Source organism: Rattus norvegicus, chromosome 2 (assembly GCF_021556685.1).
Source record: "Rattus norvegicus strain SHRSP/BbbUtx chromosome 2, alternate assembly SHRSP_T2T, whole genome shotgun sequence".
NCBI lineage: Eukaryota > Metazoa > Chordata > Mammalia > Rodentia > Muridae > Rattus > Rattus norvegicus.
In genome coordinates this window covers 102,945,833-102,968,672 of record NC_141535.1, presented here as the reverse complement: position 1 = coordinate 102,968,672, position 22,840 = coordinate 102,945,833, and the positions used below count along the sequence as shown (strand labels likewise).

At 40.3% G+C, this 22,840-nt stretch overlaps 1 protein-coding gene across 5 annotated transcripts in view; it reads left to right on the top strand.

Moving 5' to 3' along the window:
• Pde7a (phosphodiesterase 7A) overlaps positions 1–22,840 on the top strand; it is an 88,428-nt gene that overhangs the window by 45,662 nt on the left and 19,926 nt on the right. For 4 of the 5 annotated variants that reach the window (XR_015670023.1, XR_015670025.1, XR_015670024.1 and 1 more), the window contains exons 2-3: positions 5,204–5,264; positions 11,817–11,900. Coding sequence is in view for 2 of the 5 variants with exons in the window: in NM_031080.1 (NP_112342.1) it covers positions 5,204–5,264; positions 11,817–11,900 (145 nt within the window). In the remaining 3 variants the exon portion in view is untranslated. Of the gene's footprint in view, positions 1–310; positions 426–5,203; positions 5,265–11,816; positions 11,901–22,840 lie in introns of those variants that run through there. The other variant, XM_087635135.1, reaches the window with a different exon arrangement.

Genomic DNA, 22,840 nt, shown 5'->3' with positions numbered 1-22,840 from the left:
AGGAAATTTTTAGCCTTGCCAAACATTTTTAAAAATTACTTTAAAATACTCTGTAGAACAAAGATTATAGACATGTTTGGGCTAGCCTGAGACCTTTTATAAGATTATTGGACCAGGTAGGTTTTTCCTGTCTGTCTTCCAGTACAATTTCCTCTGCTCTATCCAAGTGGTGGGGTTGTGGCATTAAGCATGTGCTGGGCAGAAAGGCTAGACAGGCCGTGCATTCCCAGAGGAGTCAGGTGATCACTGTCTGAGGCAGCTGCTTGAGGTTCAAGGCAGTCAGTGTCCCTGTCTTCTGCCTTGGGCGGCTGTTATTCACTGGACTCCTTAAGGAGAGAGTATGTGGTGTGCTTTTGACTGATCCAATGGGAATCACATTGATCTGGTGTCTGGCTTTGGTTCTGATCAAGTGGATAACCTCTAAGGTAGAGTATCTCTGCTCTCAGCATTGTGACACTAATCATTAATTTGACTATTTGATTAGGATGAAATATCTATTCTATTTATGTTGATTTTAATCTTTCTGATTTCAAGGAGCCCTTAGTTCTATCAGTGAAAAGGCTTAAAGTTGCATTTTGTGGGGTTCGGGTTTTTGGCTTTTATTTGTCTCTTTACCTAACATGTTTGCGCTTGTGGGCTCTTCATGATACCATTCTTTAGAAGCAAAGAGGCTTTCCCAATGCCCTTCCTTTAAAGGAGTTTGACTTTGAAGATTTTATAGAATTAAACAAGCCAGACTTTTGAGTATTTGTGCTTTAAATATTTCCTTTCAGAGAAAAGGGGTTGACTGATGTTTCTATGCGTGAAGTGCAACTATTGAGGGTATTTTAAACAATGACAAGCTTTATAAAACAAAACCCATCCTGCTGTATGTCCCCTTTTCTTTTTCTTGGACTGTAGCTAAAACACATTCACAAAAATACAATTAGGAGCTGTTGTTTTGAAGTTCAGTTCAGTTGAGAAATGCTTGTAGTGTGGGAGCCAGCCAACTTGCAGCCTAGACCTGAGCCTAAAGCCGATGACACTTAAAAGTTGACATGTTTGAAATTATTTTCTATACTTTCACAGAAACAGTTATATCTTTCATTTACCATCAGCTCCTTTTGTTTCTCTATTAGGAAAGCAATTATTAATTAAGACTCACAAGACTGCCTTTGTTTGTTTGCTAAGCAACAGAAAGTGCCTATAAAGTTATCGTTCCCCTTCAAGCAACACAGTAAGCCTGCTGCTTAATTGTTCACAACAACTCAGTGTTTTAGGCAGCCAAAAGCTTGTCTTTTATTACATATTAAGAGACATGTATTCTACAAAGCTTGTTTTGTTATATACATTGGGAAAAATAGTTTTGGCATTTTGGCCATGTTCTATCTGTTTCATGAATGGTATAATTTTTATGTATGTTGTTTCCAGAACCTTTACTTAGACCCCTGTGTTTGAATGTATTAACTCTGTTTACCAGTGTACAAAGTGGGAAGAGAGACTACTTTACAGAGTTCTTGGGTAGGTTACGTAAGATTTTGTACGACGACATCTAGAGCAATATCTATTGTTACTCTTACCATGCCTGTCTTTAAAAGTTATGTGTTAACTAATATTGGGGACAATGTCTACCTTCTGTTACTTACCTGCAGTGAAGTCTTTATGGAAGAATGACTCAACCTATTCCAGAGCGCACGGTCCTGAACAGCCATGGTTCTTGCGAGCCTACGGTTTAACTTGTTTATGCTGTGCCCGCTGGTTGCTGATTAGCTCGGCCTCGCCCATGTTTTGACCTATACTAGGTTGCTTTACAAGCTGTTCCCAGGATGGCTAAATTAGAAGAGTCACGAGTAGAAGCCTTGGTTATTTCTATTCTCTAGAGAAGTGTAATGGGAATGTGGACAGCAGCCCAGAGGACATCAGGACCGATGTAGACTCTGGGTTTTCATAAAAGTTGTTTTTCTATTTTTATTAAAAATAAAAGTCTACCAGTATGTGGCCTTAAAATTTATGATCTTTCAAGAAATGTTTGTTAAGCTTGTGTCTTGGTGTATAAAGCACATTTTTTAAGGTGATACTCTTAAGTGGAATAAATCTGTATTCTAATTCATAATGTAATACATTTTTCAACATGAGTTACTTTAAATTAACTAAATTGCTTAGAGAGAGAACTTGGTGATACTCATTAAATGTAAGTTATAAGGAAGTTGATGTGTGACTTGTATGTATTGGTGGGTTCAGATACTTATTTTCAAAGTTGATTTTTTTTTTAATGTAATTTCATTTGGATTTATTTGGTAGGTATCTTGGGATTCAGGTTATTTCTTAGGCCAGTTATATTAAGTACTTTAACAAAACAAATTGAATATTTTATTAAGTAATTATCAAAATATACTTAATTAAGCTACATTAAATTTTACCTTTTTGCCCAGATTTTAACAAATATTTGATAGTGAAGATGCATCTTTACCACGGGGTGAGAGCAGTGGCTTTTCAGTCCGGAGCGACCAGCTCACTCTGAGACAGCAGCAGTTCTACCCACTGTTGCTGTGGGGCCTGGGATGTATTCCTTATGAATTAGTTCCTTGCTATGTGAGATCATACTTTCTTTGCAGATTTTTTTAGACAATTTGTACTTTTTATTTACTTTGTGAAATATAATAACTATACACACTATAAAATTTAAAAGACGCAAAGTTCCGCATTAAAAATCTTCATTGCTTCTATCCTTTGATATCCTTGGGGACAAGAGTATTGAAACAGTTTAGTTTTGGTTGAAAGATTGTTCTACATTTCATGATCCTTTTAAAGGATTAAGTCATACAAGGTTTCAGTCTATTTTTTTTTCTTAGATGATAAGTAAGCATTAAGAATATTACTTGGAACTGGAGTGGTAAAATGCTTGTGCGAGCATCGAGGACTTGCATTCAGTCCTCAGGCGTGTTGATGCCTGCTTGAAATTTCAGCCCTGAGGGTTCTCTGGCCAGTCAGTGTAGCCTACTTGGTGAGTTCTAGGCCTAGTGAGAGACTATTTCATAAAACAAGGTGGACGGTGCCTGAGGTGTAGGTACTGGCGGTTGACCCCCAGTCTACACACACACACACACACACACACACACACACACTGGGTTGCATATCAATTCCATGCAATTTCTTAAAGTAAACTTTTTTCATAATTATTTTTTAAGTTGATGTTCTTACCCCCCTGGAGATTTATAGATCCATATATGTTATGTTACGTGCCTGTAAATCTCAGCCAGAGTTTTGTGGGGTAGAAGATCATTAATCTTATGAGTAGAACTTTGATCACATAGCTTCAGTGTGCTAATTTTTGTTGATGAGATTGTGAACCCTTCCTCTTTTCTTCCCTTCTTTCCTTCTTTCCTTCTTTCTTTCTTTCTTTCTTTCTTTATTTATTTATTTATTTATTTATTTATTTATTTATTAAATAGTTTTATCCCAGAAACCCCCACTCAGTTGTCTCCTCAGGTCTTTATGGTGTCACATCACTGTACAGATTGGTACATTGTGGCACCAGTTCCGATGACGACTACTGCTTTTTAAAGAAATTAATTTTATTAATTGCTAAAAAAACAAACAAAAAAAAAGAACAACAAAAACAAATAAAACCCAGCCAGGCATGGTAGCACACACCTTTAATCCTAGCATTCAAGAGGCAGGCAGATCTTGGTGAGTTTGAGGCCAGCCAGTTTACACATCAAGTTCTACATATAAGCCAGCCATCATTTCATAGTAGGACCCTGTCTCAAACAAACAGTTTTACTGTAGTCAAGTGTGGGTGTGCATTCACCATGCCACCGCATGCCTGTGGAGGTCAGACAGTGCCTTAAGGAATCAGTCCTCTCTTCCTACCTGTGATTCTAAGGGCTTGAACTTGGGCCATCAGTCCTGGCAGTAAGCACTTTACCTACTGAGCCGTTTCACAGGCTTCTCTATTGATGTACTAGTGCTGTTCTGAGTGTTGGGAGTTGGTCTGGGTCTGGAGTAGCCAGCAAGGATTTAGGCATTTGCTGGTGCAGAACTTAAATACTAATCAGAGGTTTAGTCACTTTTATCATCCAGATTTTGAAGTGTATTTCACTTGTACAATTCTGACAGTAACTTCATTTATTCCTTAGTTCAGACATTTTATTTGCAACAAGTGCGTTTGTTAACAAAGTATTTATTTAGAGCTTACTAAGTGATAGGTCATATTTCAGAGTCGTCAACACGGTGGTGAATGACACAGATAAAGTTCTAGCTCCTGTGGAACTTCTATTTTAATACAAAGCAAATAGGATAATACTAGCCAAGTGCTACAAGGAGGCTGAGTGGCCTCTGATTTCCAAGTGCCGGGATGAAAGGTGTGTGCTGCCATGCCTGGCTTGTGTTTTGTTTTGTTTTGTGTTGTTTATGTTTGTTCGTTTGTTTATACACAGTTAATAAAATGTGTTGCTTTAAAGGCAGTAGCCTGGAGGCACTGCAGGAAAGTGTGATTTTCAGATGGTTACAGCTTTATCTAGTAATCAGGAAATGCCTAACGTTGTTTCATTGCGGCCTAAGAGGTAGAAACAGGGATGGCAGTTTTTGGCACAGGCAGGGGAACAGTAACTGTGAAGGCAGGCATTAGGTATGGTGGTAAAGTTAGGAGGACAGCGTGACTACATCCTAGTGGTGAAGGGTGTGGTAGGGTAAGATCATCAAGAGGCCGTGGTCCCCAGAACATGGGTTTGGGACTCACTTCCAGTGCATTGAGGAACACTGGAGGACTTGTGAGTGGGACCTGGAATATTCACGCCTCTAATACATAAGGGCCTGGGGCTTGGGGAAGATGCACTTGAAACACCAACAGATTGACCTTTGCCCTCTCCTTCCTTTGAGTAACTCTTGTGATTGTTTTAGAAAACAACTTCTAATGGTCGAGTGCTTGTCTAGCATGCCACAGGCTCTGGGTTCCATCCTCAGCATCCCACACCCACCAGAGATCAGCTTGTGTGTCCATCTCAAACCTTTCACTCCTGTGCCCATTTCTTAGGAGTTCTTAGCTGTGCTGTATCTGTCTGTCTCATAGCTAGAGATTTCCAGAGCAGGAGCATTTTGTGTATTCAACATTTTTTGCTACAACATGTTGCTAATTATATGTAATAATACAAGCATGTTTACTGAATTAAATTTTAGATCACGTTTCATTATCATGTACTAAAATATACACCTTTTTTTTCAGAGACGTGGAGCTATTTCCTATGACAGTTCTGATCAGACTGCGTTATATATTCGTATGCTAGGTAAGCACAACTTTATATCAGTACCAGTTAGTTTTGCTGTTGTATTATCTGAGATGAGATGTTTTGCTTATGTAGCCTTTTCATCACTTTTTGAAACAGAAATTGAACTTTAACATCTAAAAACTAATATTGAGTGTGATAAATAAAGAGAGACATTTTAGAGTTAAGACAGATTAAAGGTCTGTTTAATAGGGCAGTACTTTTAGGGTACAGCTTTTAACTGTTTTAGAACATTCTTTATGGAAAATAGGTTTCTAATGATGCTAAAGGCCAGCCAACTGCTATTAAAGAAGTGCATACCAACATAGTATGTAAAATGAATTATTTTTAATATAAATATAAGTAATAAAATTAATCCAGCAGTTGTATTCCTTTACCTTTGGTAGTCCCCAGTAACCACATAGAGAAACCAGGATTTATTTCAATCTATACCTTAATAGCTGAGCAGTTAAATGATCTACCTTAATCTTCTCTGCTAATCTGGTTACCACCCAGCCCCATCCAATGGTACCTGTATATTATTGATCTGGCTCTTTGGTGTTTTTTTTCTCATGGTGTCTTCTTGAGTCCTCGCCTCCTTGTGTTGCTCTGATTCTCCCTCGCTTTCCCCTCCCCCTGGTTGGTAGAAGCTTCTGCCCAACCACTGCGTGATCAGCATTTATTGACAAGGCAGAGAATAAATGGTTTAAATTGTTTACAAAAACTCGGGCACAGGAGATTCTTGATATAAGCATTACAGTGCCGTGCCAGATACGAGGGCAGAGAAATCAGCATTTGAATAACAAGGATTCACATGGGCACTGGAAAAAATTCCTGAACAAAACACCAATGGTTTATGCTCTAAGATCAAGAATCGACAAATGGGATCTCATAAAACTGCAAAGCTTCTGTAAGGCAAAGGACACTGTGGTTAGAACAAAACGGCAACCAACAGATTGGGAAAAGATCTTTACCAATCCTACAACAGATAGACGGCTTATATCCAAAATATACAAAGAACTCAAGAAGTTAGACCGCAGGGAGACAAATAACCCTATTAAAAAATGGGGTTCAGAGCTAAACAAAGAATTCACAGCTGAGGAATGCCGAATGGCTGAGAAACACCTAAAGAAATGTTCAACATCTTTAGTCATAAGGGAAATGCAAATCAAAACAACCCTGAGATTTCACCTCACACCAGTGAGAATGGCTAAGATCAAAAACTCAGGTGACAGCAGATGCTGGCGAGGATGCGGAGAAAGAGGAACACTCCTCCATTGTTGGTGGGATTACAGACTGGTACAACCATTCTGGAAATCAGTCTGGAGGTTCCTCAGAAAATTGGACATTGAACTGCCTGAGGATCCAGCTATACCTCTCTTCGGCATATACCCAAAAGATGCCCCAACATATAAAAAAGACACGTGCTCCACTATGTTCATAGCAGCCTTATTTATAATAGCCAGAAGCTGGAAAGAACCCAGATGCCCTTCAACAGAGGAATGGATACAGAAAATGTGGTACATCTACACAATGGAATATTACTCAGCTATCAAAAACAATGACTTTATGAAATTCATAGGCAAATGGTTGGAACTGGAAAATATCATCCTGAGTGAGGTAACCCAATCACAGAAAAAAACAGATGGTATGCACTCATTGATAAGTGGCTATTAGCCCAAATGCTTGAATTATCCTAGATGCCTAGAACAAATGAAACTCAAGACGGATGATCAAAATGTGAATGCTTCACTCCTTCTTTAAAAGGGGAACAAGAATACCCTTGGCAGGGAATAGAGAGGCAAAGATTAAAACAGAGACCGAAGGAACACCCATTCAGAGCCTGCCCCACATGTGGCCCATACATATACAGCCACCCAATTAGACAAGATGGATGAAGCAAAGAAGTGCAGGCAGACAGGAGCCGGATGTAGATCTCTCCTGAGAGACACAGCCAGAATACAGCAAATGCAGAGGCGAATGCCAGCAGCAAACCACTAAACTGAGAACGGGACCCCCGTTGAAGGAATCAGAGAAAGAACTGGAAGAGCTTGAAGGGGCTCGAGACCCCATATGTACAACAGTGCCAAGCAACCAGAGCTTCCAGGGACTAAGCTCTACCTAAAGACTATACATGGACTGACCCTGGACTCTGACCTCATAGGTAGCAATGAATATCCTAGTAAGAGCACCAGTGGAAGGGGAAGCCCTGGGTCCTGCTAAGACTGAACCCCCAGTGAACGTGATTGTTGGGGGGAGGGCGGCAGTGGGGGGAGGGTGGGGAGGGGAACACCCATAAAGAAGGGGAGGGAGAGGAGTTAGGGGGATGTTTGCCCGTAAACCGGGAAAGGGAATAACACTCGAAATGTAAATAAGAAATACTCAAGTTAAAAAAAAAAAAAAAAGAATGGACAGTGTGGTGCTTTAAAGTCAAGCAAGAGACAAAGGTGGCTAGAAGAGGGAAACACTATTAGATTTGAATCACAGTATACTGGTGGTTTTAAATCAACTTGACATAAGCTAGAGTGATCAGTAAAGAGGTAGCCTCAGTTAAGAAAAGCCTCCATGAGATCCAGCAGCAAGGCATTTTCTCAATTAGAGATCAATAGGGAGGGCCCGGCCCATAGGTGGGGGCCATCCCTAGACTGATAGTCCTGGGCTCTATAGGAAAGCAGGCTGAGCAAGCCATGATGAACAAGCCAAGGAGCAGTACCCTCATTGGCCTCTACATTATGTCCTGCATGTTTTAGGTGTCTGCCCTGTTTGAGCTTCTGTCCTGATTTCTTTCAAAGATGAACAGTGCTGTGGAAATGTAAGCAAACCCTAAGATAGACATGGAGTCTACTTTTGTAACTAAATAGATTTTCAGTATAGAGAGGATAAATTCAATAGAAATTTTACATGAGTATAAAAACCACAATCTATTCATCATTTTGACTATCCTACCATAATATTTTGTAAAATGTGAAAGGTAATCTTGATAAAGTGTAACATTCATAGTCTACTCTACCGCCTCACCAGAATTCCACTCTTTAGTGACTGTTAGAAAGCACAGAGCAGGGCAGATGGTTTAGAATGCTAAAATCAACAAGGGCAGAGATAATGAGAGAGTAGGACGGGAATAAGCCAGTGTGAGGTTGGGGATTTAGCTCAGTGGTAGAGCGCTTGCCTCGTAAGCGCAAGGCCCTGGGTTCAGTCCTCAGCTCCGAAAAAAAGAAAAAAAGAAAAAAAAAAGAATGGAATGGAAATAAGCCAGTGTAAAGGAGAAAAAGACCACACTGGTGAGAAGCATTAATGCTCAGAGATTATAATTCAGTGGTACTCATGAATTCCATGTCCTAATAGTGCATATCCAATTTTATAAATGTCTTGGTTTTAACAGTGTGCTAACATGTGTATCCAGAAGTTAAAAATTGGAAAAGAAACACAGATAATACTTATCTGACTCTCACATTTTCTGAAAGTGAAGTCATGACTCAAAGTCCAAATTTTTGAACTAAAATTTTGTTCCCTAGAACAAAAAATTGATTTGATGAATTAATTTCTTTCAAATAAAACTATCCGCTCCAGTAAACAACTCAAAAGGAAAAGTAACTTGCTGGCAAACAATAAACTGATTTGGTCTGAAGGACCCATACTGTGGAAGGAGAGAACAAACGCCCACATGTTATTTTCTGGCTTCCCCACATGCATTGTGGCACATGTATCCCTGTCATTTATAGAGAAGATAAATTATATTAAAATAAATTTTAATTGCATAGTTTTGGGGAGGTATTTAATCCCATGTAAAATCTACACAAAACTGGAAGCATCAGACCTGGACCTATGTTGCTTGAATACGTGTGACCTAAGGAGTTCATTCATTCCTCAGAAAAGCAGGACCGTGAATCTTGAAATGTGGGTGACCATATTCCCACAGTCACTATGGCACTATCTCACTAATTACCCCTTCAGCAATACTCTTACTCATTTCAACCTTTGCATGACTGAGACAGACCTCCTGTGTCTACCTGTTCTGTAAATGCTACTTTCAAATCCTTTGCCTCTCTGATACCTCCTACTGATGTATACGTTCACTTAAGAACAAAATATACCTTCAACAGTTTAATATCAAATATTCTATTTTCTGGCCGCCATACTGTCTTTTAAATTTATATTATTATTCACTTCATCATTTACTTTGTTATTTTAGGATTTACAGTAACACAAGTGATAGAAACAAAGGAATAAACTCACCATTTGACCTACAAAAAAAAAAAAAAAGAAAGAAAGAAAGAATAACAAGGACAACCTTTACACGGTGCACAAAAGCATTATGCCTACAATGAGGAGTCCAAGAATACAAGATCATGGTAGTCCTCACTCTGTGCTCAGGTAGCTTACTAAGAGAACTTAAGCCCCTTATATGTTTCCTAATTCCACAAGTCAGTATAACTAGCTATGTACGCATGTGGGTTCCTTCTTCCTGACTTTGTTGGCATTATCTCTTCATTCAGACTCATCCCTTGCTCTTTACTTCATACTGTTAAACATGCAGTTAGATCTCAGTAGGCATATTTGCTCCTAACTTTTCTCTTCGTGGTTAGACTTGTTCCTTCAGCTCTGAGAACTGAGCCATCCCTTACAGTTTATCTACCTCCGTTGCTTCCTGTGGTTCTGATTTTGTTCTTATTCCTTCCTCTTTGGTGGACTCTGTGTCTTGTGAGTCTTACCCACTTCCGTTCTGTTCTAGTACAGTAGGTGTTTGTTCTGCATTTCCTCTCCCCATCTCTTGAAACAAAGCTGCAGACATACTTACTGTATTTCTGTGGGTATGTTTTGGTGGGTATGGTACGGATACTTCACACTTTGAATAGGCCTGAGAAGATCTGTTTGCCATATCTGTAGTCTTGCCATCTCAATAGGTAAAGCTCAGTTCTTGCAAAATGCAGTAATTCTTGAGTCCTGTGTACTCTAGTTCATTGGCAAGTCTTGTTTGTGGGTACCTTAAAGACTAGCATCTCACCATCCTGATCACATTATCACCCAATCCTTGTATCTTGCACTAGTTCTTTACTTGGTCTTTGTGAATTGTGGTTGACACAACCCAGGTAAACTTTTTTTTAATACATAATAAAGTCATCTTAACTCCGAATACTCTGATGCCTTTCAGACTTAGAGTAACAGCCAGATCTGGCACATTAGGTACCAGGGTCCAGTGTGATCCAGCCCTGATGCCTTCTTGATGCCACTTTCCCAAATTCCCTTTCCCAGAACCCCTGCCATACTGGCCTTTTTACTTGTGTGTGAACATGCTAGGTGTATTGCTGGCTTGGTGTTCATGCTTGCTCTTCCTGATGCATGGAATTTCTCCTGATAGCCATACAGCTCACCAGCTCACCAGGTCCCTGTTTAGACACCTCTTCAGTGAGGCTTCCCATGATGACACTGCCCCATCCTACCCCTCCATTCCCCATTCCTCTTAACTTACTTTATAGCTTCTGACCCTCTTCTGTAGAAAGGAGTTGTGAGTTTGTTTTGTTTGTATCTGGGAAGGTAAACTTTGTGCACTGGTATGTCCTGGGTCTAACGTGTTCAGCTGACCTTTGTAACAATGAGGAGTAACCATGCAAAAGAGACCTTGGTAGATAAAGATCGCGTCACAGTACATGAGAGAGCCTTCCTTAAGGACACAGAACAAGGAGATCCTCCAAGAAGGTCAGAGTTTCAGGAGGACAGGAAGGGGCTGTGAGACTCTGAGGAGGCTCTCCTTGCTGTTATGAACTTGGATGGTACAACAGCTTTAACAGAAAGGAACCCGTGGGTTTAAGGACTGTCTTGTCACCTGCAGCAACACAGACATGGAAATGCAATTTAATCTACCAGAACCCAATTTCTGCATCCAGAGAATGGGAGCTGGGACTCTTCTTACTCACGTTGGTTACAGAATTCAGCAATGCCAGTAATGCAGAGCCCTTGGTAACTGAGGAGTGCTAGATCACCTGAGAATCGTGTAAGAACAACATCAAACAGATAGAGACAAAAGACTAAGAACTTGCTAAAACCTCGGGTGAGAGCAGAGATTACCAAACGTCGTACAAAGTGACTTTACTGCATTATAAGATTATTACGTGTTTCCTGTCTCTGTGCAGGCAGCCCAGGCAGAACAGACGCTGGTAAATGCCTGCTTCTCACAGTGGCTCTTTCCTCTGGGAAACAGATTTCACTTCCCACTGGCTTTTTATGGTTACTGTTTCAGCCACATCAGAGTAATAAAATGATTTTTAAAATATAGATAATTATTAAGGAATATTATTTTTAAGCTTCCTAACCCAGCCTTACAACTCAATACTGAAATTTTATTACATCCTCCAAATCAATTATTTCTTAACCTTTCCATTCATTTGTTTGCTTTTATCTTTTAACAGTCATGGGTTTCCTTGTAGCACTCACTCTCTTTTGTATGTCACTGTATGACCCTTCCCCTCCCTCACTGGCTTCCCTGGGCTGGACTGCACTGGAGGAGCAGGATCCCACATGGCCCTGCTGGTGTGTGGGACTTTCTAACCTTACACTATTCCTGATTCTGCCCAGGAGATGTCCGAGTGAGGAGCCGAGCAGGATTTGAGACAGAAAGAAGAGGTTCCCACCCGTACATTGACTTCCGTATTTTTCACGGTATGTATCTTATTCATACTTTCAAAACTAAATTTTTTATAGTTTTCATGATTTAGATGCTGTAGTCTTCCTAGCGATTAAGTTTCTTAGGGAGAAAAAAATACAAGGGAGGAAAAAATGCTATTTTATCTTTTAACTTTTTTAAAGCATTAGGTCATAAATTATGGTATCTTTCTAGATAATGCTGATAAATAGAGAACTAGCAGAGAATAGTAATTAGAATTTTGTTTTTAACTCAAGGTCTCACGGAGGCCAGGCTAGCCTCTGCTCACTGTGTAGTTCAGGATGACCCTGGACTTTGGCTCTTTCTGCCTCTGTCTCCCTCCTGAGTACTGTATTAGCGGTGTGACTACTATGCCTGGTCTTTGACGTACTGGACACCAAAGTTACGGCTTCATGTATGCCAAGCATGCACTTCGCCGACTGAGCCACATCTCAAGCTAAATTAGGTTTTAGGTGTTTCTTTTTATATCTTTCTTCATGACTTCAGACAATGCCGACATATTTCATTTAATAATGTGATGATAGGTTTTCAGAAGTTTAATGAAGTGTCATCTTTTTTGTTTATTTAAAAATACTGATAGAATGACTATTTGAAAAAGAAACATTTCATGTGTGTCTAGATCATAGTGGAGAGAAGGGGAAAAACAAGTTTTAAAGATCTTAAACACTGAACGTAGTCTGGTTTGGAACTCATTTGGTAAGGTTTGGTACTGTGCATCAACATTAAAAAAATGAGTGCAAACTATAAGAGACATCCTAGACAATTCAGGGTATAAATGAGGTGGAGAGATGAGCTCGGCATTGTGAGCCATTTGCTGATTCTTAGAAAGGGGATACAGTGGTGGGCAGAGCTTCCACTGCACGCTCACCATTAGAGGAGCAGAAAGAGGGCTTTATAACCAAGTAAGTGTGCGTGGGTGAGGGGCAAGGCCCTGCTGATAAAACATCTGTGTTTAGGTGAAGCCCAAAGTGCTCCGTAAGTTAGGAATGAATCCTAACTTTGAAATATCCCAAGCACTGAGTGTGTCTCTGTGGTTGCAGGCTATAACGATGATCCCGAGAACAGGTGCTAGAGAAACAGCAGTTGGGATTTTCCATTCTTGGTACAACCAGTAAGATTATACAGGGACACTGGGACTCCCTTGAAGAATCACTTCTTCCAACAGTAATAATGACTCAAAACTACTTGTCATAGATAAGCCATCTTTTAAAACACACATCAAGAAGTTTGTTTTTTTTTTTTTTTTTTTAAGCTTTAAGCAGAGTAACATTGAAAGAAAAGCACGTTTAGGTAGTTTATAATGTAAATGTGAAAACCAAAGTCAAAGAGAAAATAGCAAAAATAGTGAGAGACAAAACATCCACCTGTGAAGGGGCAATTACCAGTTTGCCAGTAAAGAAACTTTTCATTTTCTCTTTGTATCTTCCCTTTCCAACTGGAGCAGCAGCTATGTGGGAGCACTTGCTTCCAAGGCAGCCTCATTGGCTTCCGAGTGTCCTGAGGCTAGGGCAGCCCAGCAGTTTTGACAAGAGGCTGACAGGAGGAGCCATGAGAAGGAGGGCTAGCTGAACAGAAACACTGCATTTTCTCTTGAAGGAGAAGCTAAAAGAGAATGGAATGATAGCAGTGGAAAGAAAGAAAGTCGAAGGAGAGGAGCCAAGATACAGTTATACTTGTTCTTAAGGCCATACAGTCTCCAGGCTGCCTGTGTGGAAACAGGACACAGTTAGACTTGTTCTTAAGGCCAGCTTGGTCTCTGTACTGCCTGTGTAGCTATGAAAGAACAGTTACAACCAGATCACGCCTGAGTAAGACATCATCTCAAAGAGTTTGTCGGACAAAATCCGTATATTGGGAAACTGATATTTTTTTAGGAATGTAAGGTTGCTTTAAGCTGAAGAAAAGCAATGAAATTATATTACATACATTAATAAGAATGGAAGAAAAGAGAAAAAAGAATAGGAGGGAAGAGTTATGGCCAGTTAATATAAAGAATAAACTAGAGATCTGCAAGGAGAGGTTTCTGTAGGACCAGGCTTCTCTGCTCCCTCCTGACTGAGCAGTGCAGCCATTTTCTTCAGAAAGCAGCTTACTGATGAGTTACGCAGCCAGCCTCACTGAGCGCACTCTTGTTGGTGTTATTTGATAAAAGGTCTTATTCCTGACTGGTACTCCAGTGAGAATGTGTGTGCTTTTTAAAAGATTTTTTTTCTTTATAAATTGCTTTGCTTGTTTCCATTTTTATGATCTGGAAGTTTAAGCAGCAGTAAAAGTACCAGTCTTTTAAAGTTGTGGAGTAATCTGCTGTAAAATCCTCAGGCTGTTGGAGACATCTGTCTCTGATTCATTGGTTTAGGGTTGGTTTTTTTTTTTTTTTTCTTTCCTAGGCCCCCAAAATTTCAGTAAACTTAGTAAAGGAGAGAATTTGGGAAATAAGATTGCTATAAAGGATGTTGGAAGTTTTAAATAGGAAACAAAATGGTAAATTTTGGTGAGGAAAGATATAGGGATAATCAAATTGCTCAAAGTATCTAATGGGATGGAATACTAGGAAGTTCTTCAATCATTAGGAGGCCAGGAAGAAACAACACATAATGTAAAAATGACAGAAGCAACATGTGTGGCAATCCTTTTAGGAGTCGAAGATTGTCAGAAGGCATGGAAAGTGAAAAGCATAACCTTAGGCCTGCATGCGTGTTCCACAAAGCCGGACCCACACAGCCATCAGGGATGGCTGACTGTTTCTTCTCCTCATACAAGGTAGAGATAGCTGGGCTCATTCTGTGGACCTCGTGAAGGGCCCTTCTGCTTAGACCTGCAGCTGTATCAACAGTGATTTCTTGGAGTCTTGGATTTGACAAAGGCACTTGTACGTAGTAGTTGCAGGGTAGGTTTGAACCCTCAGGGATACCAAATCTTTTAAAAGACTTATATATATTTTCTCTTACATCTCTAATTTAAAATAATACTATTTCTATAATGACATAAAAGTACCTGGATTATTTAAATTCTGGATGTAGGTGAGATATATTCATTGCAGCTAAAATTTTCTCTGTGTGTAACTCCTCAACCCTCTTTGCTATGCACATCTTTGCTTTTACCCTAAACTCTGTTAATTTCTCTACTGTAAAATTCTTGACTTTTGTCTTAGTTAGAGATTAACTGCTATAAATAGACACCATGACCAAAGCAGCTCTTATAAGGACAGCATTTAATTGGGGCTGACAGGTTCAGAGGTTCAGTCCATTATCATCAAAGTGGGAACATGACAGCACCCAGGCAGGCACAGGAGGAGCTAAGAGTTCTATATCTTGTTCTGAAGGCAAACAGGAGAAGACTGGCTTCCAGGCAGCTAGGACAAAGGTCTTAAAGCCCACACCCACAATGACACACTTCCTCCAACAAGGCCACACCTCCAAATAGTGCCACTCCTTGGGCCAAGCATATGCAAACCACCAAAGCTGTTATTGCCCTTTTCTGCTTAAATTAAACCTGTTACTAAGTCCTATGTATTTTGTATTCTTTTTTTAAAAATTTTTATTAGATACATTTCTTTACTTACATTTCAAATGTTATTCCCCTTCCCGTCGATAAGCCCCCGTATTTTGTATTCTTAAGTAGCAGTCATGTTTATCTGCCCTCTGTCTTCCTTCAACCTTCATTAATCACTGTTCTGGTATTTTTCGTACTTCTCCTGTTTGGGTTTCTGTCTCTTGTGTTCTCTACTTAGTGTCCAGGATCAGGTCTTCTCAATGGGAGCAGGTAAGATACAGGAAAGCATCAGTAACAGGTTAGCCGCACGGTGTGCTTGGAGAGCACGTAAGCTGTGGCTAGTCTGTAGTTGTACATCCTGTACCACGCCTCCATCTGCTCAGTAGTCCTCAGGTACTGCTGCTATTTTTAACTTGTAGGGGGGAAAAAAAAAAAAAAATATATATATATATATATATATATATATATATATATATATATTCTTTCTCTACATTGAGGAAATTTTCTTGACTGGATTTTCCTAGAAATGAGACATCCAGACGCTATAGAGGTAATAAGTTTTTCTTCTGTGTATAACTCATTATAAACCCTGCTTAGGCTCACATACTGAAGGTCAATTCTCTTGTCAGCCAGTTTAAGCCAGACAGCTACCAATTGTGGGTACAATTATAGGCTCCAAAGTTTTTGAAGGATTTCTGTTGCTATTGATTTAGTTTTGTTTTGTTTTTTTAATCTAATGAAGAGACTTAGGGAGTGTAGTTTAATGCTAGAGCATTTGTTTACTATGTGTCAAAAATAAATATTTTGATGTAGCACAAAGAAACAGAAACAAATTCAAAGCAATCTGGCAAGGAAATTTCCTATGGCAGAAAGGGTGTGCTACAACCCAAATTGGGTGAGCAAACACACCAAGGTAGGAGTCCACTTAGTTTTTTGTTTTTGCTTTTTCAAACTTTTAAAGAAGAACCTCAGTGTTAATCTCTCCCACACCCAGAAGTTTTTTGTCTTAGCTGACCTTTTATCATAATCCTTATTCTCTGAGCCTATAAATACACTTTCTATACTTTCCCTTAGTATCAGCATGTTTTTACTTTGAAGAGACATGGTGGCTTATGTCTGTGATCCAGCACTCAGGAATAAAGGCCAGAGGATTACCAGCCTAAGGCCAGGTTGGGTTACTGAACAAAGCCCTGTCTCAAAAATAAATAAATAAATAAATCGCGCTAAAGGAGTAGGCTTGCGGTAAAAAAGAAGAAAATCAGTTAATGATATATACCTATAATCCTAGCAATTGAGGGAGAGGCAAGAGCTTGGGAGTTCAAGGCCAGTTTCAGGTACATGCTGAACAAGGACACCCGGGGTGTATGACCTCAGCTGCCCTCTGTCTCCAAGAAAGGAAAAAAAAATCAGTTGAGCACAGAAACTTACTAACTAATAAATTATCAGCCTTACTAAACAAACAGATTCCCTTAACTTAGAAACTTCAACAGATAATTAACTAAGATGGGGCTGGAGAGATGGCTCAGCTGCTAAGTACACTGACTGCTCTTCCAGAGGTCCTGAGTTCAATTCCCAGCAACCACATGGTGGCTCATAACCATCTGTATTGAGATCTGATGCCCTCTTCTGGTGTGTCTGAAGACAGCTACAGTGTGCATATGAAGACAGCTACAGTGTGCATATATATATATATATATATATATATATATATATATATATATATACACACACACATACACACACACACACACACACACACACATATATATATATATACACACACACACACAAATCTTAAAAAAATAACTAAGATACAGGAATGAAAATTAAAGTTGTTTCAGACTCAGGGGACAATGCAGTAATGTGCATCAAGAACTCTAAACATCTTTTCCTGTCAGAGTTCACCACCAGAACTAGAACTGTTTGCAGAGGGATAATCAGATATTAAATGTATAAATTCATGCAAAGGAATTTACATTTTCCTTGCTCATAATATGTCCTAAATTATGGTACTACTGAGTTATTTAGAGATTAAATCTGTGATATAATGAAATTAGCCATTTATATAAAGTCATAGGTTTCTATTCAGAGCATGTATTTGTTAATTAAGTTACACTAAGCCAGTCCTGCGGTTATTTATAAGCAACTGGGAAATTTTAAATTTGGAGACGCTTTGAATTTTTATTCACATCCTCAGAGCAGACATGCTTGCCAGAGATGTGGAATCAGTGTGCAGGTGGGACCAGCCTGGCACCTTTGCTGTCGGAGTCTGCTTCACTGACCGAAGTCTCTGGGTTTGAGGTTGGTCTTTTGAGATAGAAATATCACAGTAAAGCCTTCATTCTTCATGAGCTTTCCCTAATATCTTTATGTCAGAATGTAAACATTTCCCCAGCTACCTTTCTCTAAAGGTTTTCTCAAGCAGTTTCTTTTAAAATTTTATTTTATGAACTTTATCTTTTGTCTTGTCTTCTGGAACTCAAAAGATATCTGTTGGGTACTAGCATAGTTTACAAGCTTAAAAAAATGGCTTCTTTCATATAAGAGCATCACCGTGCATATTAGTTGAGAAGGAGCCAGTGAGGAAGTGCTGGGCCGTCGGGTGGCCCTGGGGCCTGTGCTCTCTAACATGGCATTCCTTGCTTGCCCCTCTACATGCGCATCCTGTGTTGTGACAGCTTCTGCTGCACTAGGTATTTTCAGGTTTCTGCGTCCAGAGTACCCAGGGATAAGGAAGAGGGAAGCAAGCTCCTTTCTGTTTCAGTCCTTGCATTCAGTGAGCAGAAGCCTAATTCCCAAATAACCTACAGAGCTTATGTTCTACTGGCCATATATAGTGGTCCTCTTATTTACATGATGATAGGAATCCCATGTTGATTTGGGTTTGGGTCTCAGTGTAGTGGTTGTCACATCAGTTTAGATCCTTAGCCCCCTCCTGCAAAGCAAGCTATGGGAAAACAAGCCTCAGATCCTAGGACTAAGGAAGTGGACCCAGGAGGACCCTTGTTTATGCTTACAAGGGCAGGCAGATTCCAGGGTTTAGGGTCAGCCTGGGACATAGTAAGGTTAGGTTCAGGCGTGTTAGAAACGGTAATTTCAGGGTAGGGTTCCATCCAGCTACCTTATTATCCATGTTTAACAGAGGCAGGCAGATCTCTGAATTCCTTTGCAATACTTTAAAAAAAAAAGTGCGTGTGCTTACCTTCTCAAGGAACTGGGGTCATGAAATGCTGATTCATAGGATAATCAAAAGGGAACTCAAAGTAAATAACTGGATAAATGTATGAAACAAGAGATGAGCTATCTGAAGAAATTTTAGAATAGCAGGAGAACTATCTCAAGCAGAAAAGTAGAGAGATCTCCAGAGAAAGCAGAACATAGAGCAGTCTGGAAAGCTGTCTCGAGCAGATTATAGGCAAATGGCTTGTACTCACAATTTGATTTCAAATACCCCTCCAAGCTGAGGCTGGTCATTGGCACCCTTTCCTCTCTTTGTGGTCTCTTCCGACCATCAGCCCAGAACCCCAAAACCCTGCTTTTCTCCTGCCCAGCTATAGGCTGTTAGCATCTTTATTTACCAATGAGGGATAACTTGGGAGGCAGGGTTACAGTGTCACTTAGGTCTGTGTGTGGATTCTCTTGACCTTGGGACACCAGTATTTAGCATTACAATACATACCGAAAGGCCAAACCTCAACACTTACAGGGTCTTATTTGCAGTACCTCAAGATAATCTTTATTAACTATTAACCAGGTTCAGGGTTCTTTACATTGTCTTCATTACAGCAACTGACCGTTGAAAACATACAGCGTCTCCTTAGATTTCCCCATAGTTCTCAGGTGTGTTGGCCTGTGGTTGTTTCCTTTCACCATGGCAAGATGGCATAGTTGGTAAAGGTATTTGTCACCAAGCTGAGTTCAGTATCCAGGCCCCACATGGTGAAGGAGAGAGCCAACTTTGTACAAGTATGGTGCATGGAAGCATGGCACAGTGCAAATGGCTTATTTGAAATACTGTTTACCTTTGTTCACAAAACAGTTCACTAAAAGAAGAAAAGTGGGCCAGTGACATGGATCAGTAGGTGAAGGTGATTGCAGCCAAGCAGGAAGACTTGGATTAAGTTGCCACTATCCACATGGTGGAAGGAGGGAATCATTTCTGCAAGCTGTCGTCTGGCACCATCATGTGTACACACACTCTCACACACACACACACACACACACTACATCCTTTTCCCCTGCCAGTGACCAGTTCCTACTCCTATTCATGGAAGTTCCCTTACCAATTGGTTCATGTGGAGATGAGCACTGCCATGTTGATGCATTAGGAAATGTCAGGCTAGTTTCCAGAATGTTCTCCAATAGCTGCATTTAAGAACCATTGGTTCTCATTGCTTTGTCCCAGACTTGGAAGAAGCCAGTATTATAGTTATCTTCAGTAGCTTTGTTGCATAAACTAGGCAGGCTGGTATGGATTGGACCTTAATCCTGTTTAAAGGTTGTTGCCCTCTGGACTCTACAGAGCTGGTGAGGCTGAACTTCACCCTGATGTGATTTTGCAACTGTTCTTTGAAGAAGTCACTGCTGAAGTTCTGTACTTCCTTCCCCTTCTCTCCCAGCTGACTAATAGGGAATTGAAAATTTCATGTAGTGGCTGGCTCTGCCTCTGATCCCAGCACTTGGGAGGCAAAGCCAAGTTAAGCTCTGTGAATTCAAGACCAGCCTGGGTGACAGAGAGTGAGTTCCAGGACAGCCAGGGCTACACAGAGAAATCCTGTCTTGACCCCCTCCCCCCAAAAAAGAAGAGTTTCAAAGAACTTTGTATCTCTTATTTAATCATTAAGTCATCAGAATGATCAATAATTCTGTAAACCAGGGATATAAGAGTTGCTTAAGAGGAACATACTGATGATACAGTTTGTTCTTAGTAGAATTCCTCTACTTTGAGATCGTGAGTGGGTCACTTACTATTCATAGTAACATTTTTAGTACATATACATTTGACGTTCTATCAGAGTATTTTGAAATTTGGTAAATTTGCAGTTAGTTCTGAAGTACTTACATACACAATGGTTTTCAATATTAAATATGTAACCATAAAAAATAAATCGAATTTTAAAAGTTAAAAGTATAAGGTTATGTTTTTGAAGTACTTAATGTTTATAATTAGCATTTGTAATAGACATATAATTTATGCTTTATAATTATATTTATTGAGCGCTTGCTTCTTTCCCCAAAACTGTAGAGACATTGTGTGTATTGTCTCAATTGCTGCCAGCCTTCAGTCCTTAGAAGCCTTTACAGATAAAGAGCTGAGCGGCATGCAGAGACCTTAAGTGATCTGCTTTACCTTACGGAGCTGGAGACCTCAGGGGTTCAGCCTGTCTTCACCCACTCCTCCATTCTGTCTCCATTCTCAGCACAGGCATCTGGATAACATTGCTCACAGCAGCCTGGAGCAGTGCTTGTCTGTCTGTACATGCTGAGACATGCTAAGACGAAAAATTCTTCTTAGGAAAAACGTGTCTCATATATGTAGGATAACTACAATTACCCTGTTTGAAATGACTTTTAGATATGGCTTGCACTTTTTTTTTTTTAAGGAAAACTGGGGAAGGGGAAGAAAAATTAGAATACAGAAAATATTTAGAAGTTTTATTCAATCTTTGTTCCGCACAGAATTGACTAAGCTAGAGCTAAAACCTTAAAGTACTTTATAAAAATGAAGACCCGAGCAGTAATTTCCTAGTAAGTCTTTGTGCACCGAGGAAGTGATTACAGGGCGCCCCCTTGTGGGTTACTGCAGCAGGCGACTGTGTCTTCCGGGAGCCAAGGGCTTTTCCGCGAAGGACCTTTCTGATCTCATAGCTGTGCCCTGCTGCGTGTGGCTTGGGTAGCAGGGAGTCCCTGTGGGAAAGACAGGAGCCTGCTGCTCAGTGTAGCTGTCTCCAGCCCTTTTCTCTTCTTAGCCTAGAACTTGTATTTCCTATTTACTTTCTACTATGATGAGGGGGAAAACAGTATATTTTTAAAAATCACCTACTCTTCTCCACTTTATTTTCTGGTCCAGAAATATGGAGAAAGGATGCCTGGACACAGTGCCTTTGCTCATTTGCTTTGGTGGTGCTGGTTGGTCTACGGCTATGCCATGGAGCAGGGTACTCTCTGATAAAAACGTGAACTTTTGTATGCCTTCAGCTTTCTAAGCTGTTATCACAAAGCAGCATTGCGTGAAAACCAGAACAAGTCTGGGAAGTTTCAATAGTCCAAACTTGATAATGGCCGAGCTCTAATAAGACAAGTTCAATCTGTTGTCTGTTGTGCTGGGAAATGAGTAATAACTCGCTTTGTGTCCCAGAGTGAGCCCATCTGAGTACTGGGAAGAGAGTTGGGTTTTCGTGTACTTTGGCCAGAGGGTGAGCTTTTTAGTAATTATCTAATGAAGGGTACTGGCTTCCTTCCCGTTTCCAAATGCCTCCTCTTTCCTATATCCTAAATGTTAGTATTCATTCAGCCTGATGGCTCCCTGTACAGTGCATCAGGTTTAACTAGGTTGAAAGGAAGACTAGGTGCAGCCTTCCAGACTTAATCGTTGCCCTAGAAGATGCACTATTGGAGTTTTCAGTGTAAGGACTTTGCTTTTGTTTCTCCGGGGGTGGGGGGGGGTGCAGGCAGAGACAAGGGGTAGAGGGGGATCAGGTGTGAAGAAAATGCATATTTCCAACAGTGTCACAGAATGGGTGTTTTCCTACTGATCTGTAGTTCCTGGCCCTTTATTAGATTGTATTTTGGAAGTTCTCCCAGGACAATTCTGGAAACTAATTTACTCATAGGAATTGTACTCTCCAGCAAGGCCTGTGTGTCACACACTAATGACACAAGCTTTTTCACTTGCCTGCCCTATCTCTGAGGAGTGAGGGAGTCAGACTCCGTGAGAAGGGTTTACACACAAAACATCATTACAGGATCCTTTATGAGAAAAATAGGAATTAGAAAAAGCTGAGTAGCTAGCACCTTCTGTGCACACGAACAATTGCTGTCACACACACTAGAAACTTTAGTCTCCCTGCTTCCTCCCGCAGATGAGAACAAATAGAGACCACAGCCAGACCCTATGCAGACAGTGAGGGACCTTGAGACACTCTGTCTGGAAAGAAAACATGACAATTGTAAGGACACACAGCTAAGCACGGGTCTGCAGGAGTGTCCACACACTTTACTATATAACTTCAGACAGAGAAGGACAGTTTCCTAATAGAGACTTCTTGTACAGCTCAGTAACACACAGACACTATTGATTGCTGAAGGTCACCATCTGATTGTGGTGCTGAATGAATAAAATGCCTTGGAAAGGAAGGAAGGTAGGCAGGCCCGCCGGCTGGCCGGAAGATGAGTAAGAAAGTAGAGGAATTGAGAAGTCCAACCAGCAGGAGCCAGGCACACA